The 10023-nt window shown below is 34.8% G+C and overlaps 1 protein-coding gene across 1 annotated transcript; it reads left to right on the top strand.

Moving 5' to 3' along the window:
* Nucleotides 1-2448: 2448 nt before the first annotated feature.
* LOC148848031 (uncharacterized) lies at nucleotides 2449-3739 on the top strand. The gene is made up of 4 exons (XM_088951303.1): nucleotides 2449-2829; nucleotides 2903-3098; nucleotides 3216-3383; nucleotides 3504-3739. Exons 1-4 carry the CDS (start codon nucleotides 2449-2451, stop codon nucleotides 3737-3739), a joined length of 981 nt encoding a protein of 326 aa, XP_088807429.1.
* The last annotated feature ends 6284 nt before the right edge of the window (nucleotides 3740-10023 follow it).

Genomic DNA, 10023 nt, shown 5'->3' with positions numbered 1-10023 from the left:
TCTCCTTTTTATCATTGAGATTGGGTCAGTGTTCAATTCTCTATTTCGTGATAACATTTATACTATGAGAGAAGATAGTTGCTACTCCTCAACTAAATGGCACATTAACTTTTATAACCATATCATTAATTTAATGCTATCATAATTATTATTTTTCTAAGTTTCATACTGCAATGGATAATTAATTCTATTTTAGAAGATGAATTTTTCAAAAAAAAAAAGATATTTCAAGGATTTAGTTAATACATGCTTGAAGGAGTAATCAGGATTTGGGGGTCACCATTTAGGAATCAACTAATTGATCGAATAGTAGCAATGGACATACTAAAATTAGATTTAAGACTTTTAAGGTCATAAGGCCAATTTTCAAAATCAGATCTAGACCTCAGTTTAAATGCATGTCAGAGTTTCATACTTTTGGCTTATCATATATTTAAGCTATGATGCCCTAATTAATATGGGGTGTATTATATAATGTGTGTTATAGTCTCTACACATAGATTATTATAATGTGTGTTATTTTCTTTTCCCATGAAAGCAAATACCAAGTTGTCCAAAGTCTAAATTGTTTTTTTTTTTTTTTCAGAAAATCAAATACTTGTCCACCTCTGTTTATTATGTTTGTATCTATAGTTATCAGTAGCAATTTATATATATTATGTTTGTTATGCGATTTAGCTATGACAAATTATATTAGTAGAAAGATCATATAGTTACCTTTGACAAACAGTGCCTGATAGCATAAACACATTAGATATGACACAAATAAGTACAGAAACACATCTTTGTCTTAATAGCCAAAAATCTGATATTGTGAAATTTTAATTGAGGACTTGTTTGCTATGTTAGCATTAGAAATAGTTGATTGATAAATTGCATAATCCCACTAAAGCCTTTAGAGCACTATTCACAATAACAAAATTAAGCTTAGCGGGTTTGATAGCAAGATGGCAATTGAGTTAGATAGTGAAGAACTCAAATTAGGTCCCGATAGTATGTAGTGGTCTGATACAGAGGAAGGGACCTTCATTAATCTTATGGTGGACCAAGTTAGGGCAAATAATAGGCTTTCATCTTCCTTTAACATGAAAGGGTGGAAGTATATATGTCAGAAATTTAATGAGAAACATAACACGAGTTATGTCCATGCTCAGCTCAAAAACAAGTATAATGCACTTAGACAGCGTTGAAAGCGGTACTTAACCTTCCTTATCCACACAAGTGTGATTGTAAATCCATTAATGAAAAATCCTACTGCAAATGAAGTCTGACAAAGCCTGATAAAGGTAATTTGCCTTAAACCCACTCATTTACTTTTGATTTAGAATGGTATAAAACCTAATCAATTCCTTATACTGTGTAGACTCATCATTGGGTACGATCATTTAAGACACAAGTTTATCATCATTAAGATGAGTTAGAATACATTTTCGGAGGAACACATGCAACCGGAGGCATGGGATACTCTCTTGAAATGGGTCTTGATGATCATGTCCCAATTTCAAATAGCCCACCACCAGATCTCTTGCTAGTCCATACATTATTGACCCCACCAATGGTGTATTAGAAATGCTAGACTATAAGAAGAGAGTTGGCAACCCACCCACTAGTATGAAGAAAGGAAAGAAACAATGTCTTCCACCCAGACTTGATTTAATGATTAATTCATGAGTAGAGTCCAACAAGAAGAAACTTGAACTATTAGAAAAGAAAAGCTCATGGGATATCAATAAGCAGCAACAAATGGAAATGGAGAAGGAGATTGTAGTACAGAAGGAAAGATTGATAAAATAAGAGAGGTCAAAGATTCGAGAAATGGAGAAAGAAAGAAATCTAGAAAGGGATAGACTTGACAAGGCTAATGAGAATGAGGAAATAGAGGAATACATTGAAATCCTTAATTTCATATTTTAGGTTGAGAAATTATCTCCAACATGCTATTTCAAGGCAACCAAGTTGTTTATGGAAGAGAAGTGGATGAACACTTTCATTGCTATGCCTACAAATGTTAGGAGTTTTTGGTTCCATGGATTGAGCGATGAACCATCAAACCCATGATTTCTACAAGACTTTTCCTTTCATTTTGTACTTGGTTGAATCTAAACACTTTTTGGAATGATGGTATTTTTTTTTTATTTTCATTTTTGGTAATGGGTGATGACCTCTAATGCTTATATGCATTCCCATTTAGACAGATGAAACTTTTTGTTACTTGTTGGTATTTACATGATTATATGCTAGCTATAACCATGGTTTCAGATGTTTATTTTGATTTCATTAATTATAATGTTGTATTTTGTCATATAACAATATTCTATGGATCCTTATCAGTATCGATGAAAAAGGCATACCATTGATTCAGATGATGATGATGAGGAAATGATAAACTTTATTATGACTTTCTGCATACTACACTTGTATTGTCCACAAACAAGAAGGCAACGTTGCATGACTTCTTCTTTGACCGGACATGCTTATGTGTGGATAAAAGTCCTTAATGACTTAGAACATGCAGATAGATGCTACAATTCATTTAGGATGAAACAACATGCTTTTAAAAACCTGGCCTCCCTACTTACGGTGAGAGGAGTTTTGAAGAACACTAGGAATACCACCATCGAGGAGTCACTTGCATTCTTCCTCCTCACAATTGGTCATAATGAGAGGAATCACCTGATGGGTGAGCGATTCCAACATTCTTCATGTACCATCAATACACATGTACAATATACAATTTTCAAAATAAGGAAAGAGCTCATAAGGCCACCTGCATTCATAGAAGTTCAACCATTTATGAAGAAATCTAAGAGATATTACCCAATGTTCAAGGTAACTACACTTCATAGTCTATATTAATTCTCTCCACATTTGTTGTTCTAACTATGTTCATAATTGTGATTAGGATTGTGTGGGGGTTATAGATGGTACACATGTATCATCTAGTGTCCCAGTTGCTGAACAAATAATGTATAGAGGAAGGAAGAAGGTTTGTATGACAAATGTTTTGGCTGTTTGTGATTTTAATATGTTCTTTGTCTTTGTATATATGGGATGGGAAGGATCAACACACGATTTAAGGATATTGGCAGAAGCATTTGGTAGGCCCAATGTAGGGTTTCCCAAACCACCACCAGATGTAGTAGACATTCCTCAGAGTTGACCTTTATCAGTTGTCTTCATCATTTGTGTGTCCTCACATATGGAATTCAATGTAGGAAAGTACTACCTTGTTGATTCTAGATATGCTAATGCTCCCGATTTCCTTGCCCCATACTCTGGTGAACGGTACTACCTTAGTGAGTTTAAGAGACATTTTGGTAGATTTATATCCAAGGAAGACCTTTTCAACTATACTCATTTTTCACTGCGTAATGTCATTGAACGTTGCTTTGGGATTTTGAAGAATAAATTTCCCATCTTGGATAACATGTCATACTACTAATTAGAGTTCCAACGACTTCTTGTAATGTCATGTTTTATAATATACAACTTCATAAAACAAGAGGCGCGTAAGGATAAACACATAGATGAGTGTGTAGAGGGTTATGAAAATGACTCAGATGATGATGGTTCAAGTGGCGATGATGATGGTGAAGAGCACGCTGCAACTGCACCGGGTTCGAATAGAGATATAGACATGGTTAGAGACCAAATGCTTTTGAGATATGGGAGAAGTACCAAAGGTCTACCCGACAAGTTACATAGATTTGTGGCTTATGCCAAAACATGTGAAACCTGATGTTAGGATTCAAATTAAGATGTTGGAATTCAAGCTGCGATGAGTTTTATATTTGTTATGGATTGAACTTCTTTACTACTTCATATATTTTAAGTTTATGCATTTTTATGCTCACTTGTTGATCATCATTGGGTGTTTACTATACAAGTTATTCATGCAGAAATGATTGATGGGATATTCTTATCAAACTGCTTTTGTGGTAAAGAGGAGATGACACTACATATGGCAATGACGAAAACTAATTATGGGTGATGGTTTTTATGTTTCCCATTAAGGGGTAACCATAGGGGTTCACTTGTATGGATAGATGAATATGGTAGAATCCACCATAGAGCAGCACCTAGGGCTGAAGTTATCCAACATATTTCATCTACCAGACAACCACATCAAAACAAAGGATATTTTGCACTCTTCACTTGTTATAGTTGTAGCTTAGTTTGTGTTCTAATTTGGGTTGGCTAATAATTATCTTACTAGTCTTGAAGCTCATTAAATAGGATGAATATGTTATTATCAAACTTGATGGACAAATGGAGACATTGTTAGACATTTTAACTGATACTTATTGATTATCTGAAATTTCTTTTTGAAGCATTTAACTATTGTTTGTAGTAATAGGTGATTGGATCACTCACAACCATTGAATATGATGCCATTATTCATGTTGATGTTGTTGATCTAATCCAACAACATCATACGGAGTAATGTGTGCACATACATGAAAAACGATGGTGAAAATTACCTTACCAAACAACATTAGTGTTGTTCATTGCCTACGTGACAGAAACACTCCCAAACATATCAAGGCTTTTTTTTTTTTGTGTGAAAAATGGGTCTAGCAATCATGGGCGTTTTTTTTTTTAAATCAGTCCCAAAAAACGCCCACACTTTCAAACAACATCATTGATAATGAGGAAGGCTCATGGGCCAAGATATAGAGATCATCAACCATAGCCTGTTTAAGAGCCCTTTTGGGAGGGTTTTGGGAGTGATTGAATTCTAGGCAAGGTCTAAAATATCGATACGTCTTTGTGTATCGGCAAAGGTGTATCATACATATGGAAAATATATTTTTTATTTTTTTTCAAAATTTAGTTTTTGGGGAGTTAAATATAGGTATTTTTTTATTAAAAAAGAGTGGGTCCCGAAACACCTATAAACAAGCATATCAGGACCCGAAAGATACGATACAATATGCCTGGTATGGAGTGTATTATATCAAAATTTTAAACCTTGATTCTAATTTCAAACTTTCGTCATGCATCAGCCCGTATGCCTTGTCAGCTGATCCAAAATATATTAGTGTTTTGGGGTTTTGACCTATTTCAGGGTGTAGACAGGCCTAAGACTTATCCCTAATTTATTTTTGAAAAAAAAAGAGTAGTCCCAAGGTTCAAAGTACTGATATGCCCCTTGTATTGTATCAGGGTGTATGCAAATTTTGAACCTTGATTGAGCTGTGTTGACAGGGTCACTTCTGAGGAGCAACCTATTGTAACTTCATGAAAAATCGATTTTTGGGCTCATCTAAGGTTATTTCTAGCTTTTCAGATTTTTGGCCTGAATACAGAGTCACTATTTGTGTGACTGGTCGGATCAGATTTGATATCCTCCATTCCAGTTAGTTGGGTCGGATTGGAGTGGCTTCGGTGAGGTTAGGGTTGAGCAGACCCAGTGCTGAACGCAGCCTGTTGACATCCCTATTCCCTAGGTGGAAGGACAATTACTAAACTAAAGAGATAAACTATCAGCTTCCGTAATTGCTTTGGTTTGGTGCTGTTCTTGGTTGTTTTCTTTCTTTCTTAGTTTAGGGTGAACTAATCAGCCATTCAGACTAGCTGCCCAAGTGGATCATTTCATCTTCTTTATAGTGCTTGAAAAATTGAAATTGAAACCTCATTTGGTAGACGCCTCTCGCAGCTTAGAACTCACATTTTGCCATGAAAGATGGATTAGAAAACATGTCTTCTTTCTCTGCTGGATAGTTTATATTTACATATTGACAGACAGCAGAAGATAAGTATAAAATCAGCACGGATTCTATATGTGCACATTAGTGTGCCATTAATTAAAAATGTTTTTCACTTAATACTACTAACTAGAGTCCTTGGCTACTCCTAATGCCTGGTTCATTGATGAATTAACTGATATTCTTAGGGAAACACGTTGGGAATTGGGAAATGTGGGTAGTCCCAAAGGTAGGAATATTGCATTTTGAAGCTTGAAAGCAGCTGGTTTGTTGGTCTGGTCTAAGTTCTTCAGATGGTAGATACAGCCTGTGTTTCTTATCGAACTTGGCTTCTACATGAGCCGCTCTGAAACCATTGCAAGTAAGGCTCAATTTAGAAAGAATATGAATACAAATATGTATTTGTACTCTATTTGTACTCCTTTCAAAGAGTGTAAATGCAAATATAAGGTTTTGCACTCTATTTGCACTCCTTTCAAAGAGTGTAAATGCAAATATGTATAAAATAATACAAAGGCCCTGTTTGCTTTTTGGTAATTTACTTACTCAGTAAATGCATTTACCTGGGTAATTATTTCCTAGGAAAGACTTACTTGGGTAAGTGCATTTACCCATATTCTTTTATTTTCCAAATAAATAAGACAATGACCATTTTAGTCATAAAAATTTATTATTAAAATGGAGTATTTTTGTCTCATTCAAGTGTTAGTGACTTACCCAACGCCCCCAGGTGGGAAAGTTATTTACCCACCTAGGAGATGGGTATAAACTTTCTCTAGTCCCCATATAAATTTGAAAAAAAAGAATATGGGTTTCTTGGTCAATGGGAACTAAAATCCCATTGACCAACTTTCCCCCATCTCAAAATCCATAAAAAAGAACACCCCCAAAATATAAAGTTTTACACTATATATTTATATTTGTCCTCTTTTCTTAAGAGTATAAATACAAATATATACAATGCAAATACATATAAAATAATACAAAATACATGCTTCAAGCCTTCAAACTCAGCTCAATTGCTGCTCAACAAAAGTGGTTAGTGGCAAATAAAATTTAAAGCCCAGGTCTAGTTTAACAGGCCTTAATTATGTTGTTTGTTGGGCTCGTTCAAATGGAGGGTACAAGAACAACGTATATTTTGATTGCTCCTTATAGGACCAATTGCTTTTGATGGTTTTATCTTGGTCATGATTTTGGATGGGAATAAAAAATTGAAAACAGGTTTAGATGGTACTTTCTCTCATGATAAGAATTTAGGGTCTATTTGGTTCATGCTCTAACCGGAAGCTTTCCAATCCGACATTTCAGTTTCAATTTTACTCCTATTCCCACAGCCCAAACAGGCCCTTGATTTCTTTCCTTAACCGTCATATATAATCTTTCTCCTTTCTTTAATGTTGGATTCATTCAATATTTTGAATTAATGTTCGATAAAATGTTACTCGCTTACACAGATTCTACCTCTGAACCATATAGGTCAGAGATTCGGAATGCGTTTCGTGAGGTTCATGGCAGCTTGTCTATACAAAGGCCTCACCTCTAACCTCACTAGGTACGCGCAATTTAGTCACTACAGGAAAAATCAACTTTAGCAATGAACAAAACCCTTGTAAAAAGATACAAAAAACCGTTGCTAAAGGCTATAGCAACGGTTTAGCCATGGTTTTTTGTCGGTGGAAGATATTGGCGTGGCTAAAACCTATAGCCATGGCTATTATACATCGTGGCTACAAATGCATGTATAGCCATGGTTTTACCCATTGCTAATTAAAAATTTTATTGCAACGGATTTATTTTATACTATTTCTACAAATTGCTATAGCAACGATTTTACCCGTGGCTATAGAATATGCTCTATTGATGAATAAGTAGAAATAGCGATGAGTATTAGCTATTCTTTTGTATTGCCACAGTTTTTTGCATTAATGGTTGCTATAAAATTATTATAGCAACGGTTAGGGTCAAATGTGCTAGAGTGGTCGTTAGAAAATATAATCGTTTCTAAAATTGTTGCTGTATGGATGTTTTAGCAACGGTTTGATAAAACCGTTGCTAAACGTTTATTTCTCATTTATATTTTGAAGGAATGCCATTACAAAAAAAAAAAAAAAAAAAAATTAATTTCACCTGTTCTTGTATGATAAAACCTGTATAAAATTACACAAAATATCTGTAGTAGTATTTGTTCAATACACATTTAATAAATTTTTTTCATCACCAAAAAAGAAAACAGAATTAACAAAATTATCCTCATTGCATCTGAACAGTAGCTTATATGCACATGCATCATACTCAAGACTTTTGCTTCGGATCATAACTTCAGTCTTCAACAAAAATGTATACATAAGCATTGATGTAAATAATTAGCTATATAAATTAAATAATATAAGATTTTTATATGCATTGTACACTTACCATTGATTTAACCAATGTGATGTGAGATCCAAATGCATCTCCAAGAGTTACCCTAGAAAAAAAAATCCAAGGGAATCAAAATCAAGATGAAGCAAATAAGAAAACAATTCATGTTGGAGAAAACTCCCTATAGTTGTCGTAAAATCTTAACATTCTTCACCTTCTCAAGGGGGCCCGCTAACCCCAAATAAACCCCCTTTAGAGGTTCACATGATAACAAGTGTCTTATCATCCATTCCAAATTTATTATTTATTACTACTTCAAATCCCTTTTTGGATGCAAAGCAACTAGAAAAGAAGATGAGAACCTTCCTAAGGGCTGGTTGGAAAAATGATAACAAGTTTCCAAACCTTCCAACATTATATGCATGCATCAGGGTGTGCCTATCCTACTTTCAAGATATGCTCTGTTGCATCATATTTTCCTACCCTCTTGTACAAATTGTGGTAAGCATGACCCTAACATGAATAAGGAAATGGAGAAAGATGATGAACTAAATCCATCGAGACATGTGACCAATCACATGATGGACACAGTAGAGGCAAAGAAGTCATCTTATTATTACCGAAAAGAAGTAGAAAAATGCAATTCAGGATTGGAAGTGTGTAAAGAAGCAAGAGAAAAGGCTGGAAATTATCCATAAAATGATTGCTCTTCCTCATGCAAAATTTACACTACATGACCATTGGAAAATTATCAGATTGATAAAGAAACATAGACATATCCAGTTTCAATGGATAGTGGAACAGATTGGTTCATGACCTCTGCTGATTCAGAAAACAAGTTCTTTTTAAACATCAATATGAAAACCATGAAAGAACATTTTAATATTAATAAGGAAGTATCAAAATTATATAGCAATAGCAAAGAATTTTGGGTTAGGTAAGGGGAAGGTTATTCTAAATCATAACTATCAAATTTGAACCCTTCTATAAAGGATCCAAGAATTGTCATCTCTTTAAAGGTAAGGGGAAAGTTATTCTTTTCCATTCACTACTTTAACAGGTAAGCACATAGTACAGTGCAAGATCAACATAGTTAAGCCAAAAGTTTGACAGGTATTACCAATAGGGGTGTTACTGTTTGAGATTGTTTTGATTTTCAGAGGCAGGCATCTCCCGGTGTCCTCAATTCAGGTGCAACTTAAACAATTGGGAGGTGGAGGCTTGTTCACAGTTGTTGAGACTCCTATGTGGGGTTCATGTTCAACCTGCTATGCCTAACCATAGAACATGAATTGGTATCAGATATTGTTGACATCTACTCAAGTGTTAGTTTCCTTTTTTGATGTTTGTTTTTTAGATAAGAACCAATAAAAACCAAATTCAGGACTGAACTTGCTTCTAGATGGGCCATGTTCCATGTGTCCCATTCATAGTTCATACATGCATTGGGTCCACCATGGCTATCTTATCTACAAATCTTCAACTTTTGACCAAATGGCCCAACAATGCCATGGATCCCTTTCAGAATTAAAGGTTGTTTTATTTAGGGGTTCTAAATGTGTTCTTTCATCATAACCCAACACTACCATTAATGATTGTACCCTTTACCTTGCCCCACTAGTCTAATACTGGGGAGAGAGAGATTTATTGCAAAGATCCCTGTCCAGATGCAATTATAGAGCTTTGGACCATGCACTGTGGGTGAGATCAAAGTAAAATCTTGAGGGAAAACAATGGTGTGATTGCATAAGAGTAAAACCTTATGAATTGACAATGACATCACTGAATTGTCATTTGGTCCCACCAAATGCTGAACCCTCCTCTCAAACAGATCAAGCAATTGAGTAAGAAGTGGTCCTTTTTATACATGAATTCCCTCCAAGTCCAAGTTGATGGATGGCAACACAATTTTGGGTAGGCGCATTCTTTTGAATCATGTTCAATTTGAATG

The sequence above is a fragment of the Nelumbo lutea genome, chromosome 6 (genome assembly GCF_056320005.1).
Source record: "Nelumbo lutea isolate HS-2025 chromosome 6, American lotus-T2T, whole genome shotgun sequence".
NCBI classification, from domain to species: domain Eukaryota; kingdom Viridiplantae; phylum Streptophyta; class Magnoliopsida; order Proteales; family Nelumbonaceae; genus Nelumbo; species Nelumbo lutea.
Note: the sequence above shows the minus strand (reverse complement) of the source record. Positions and strands in the feature narration are given on the sequence as shown.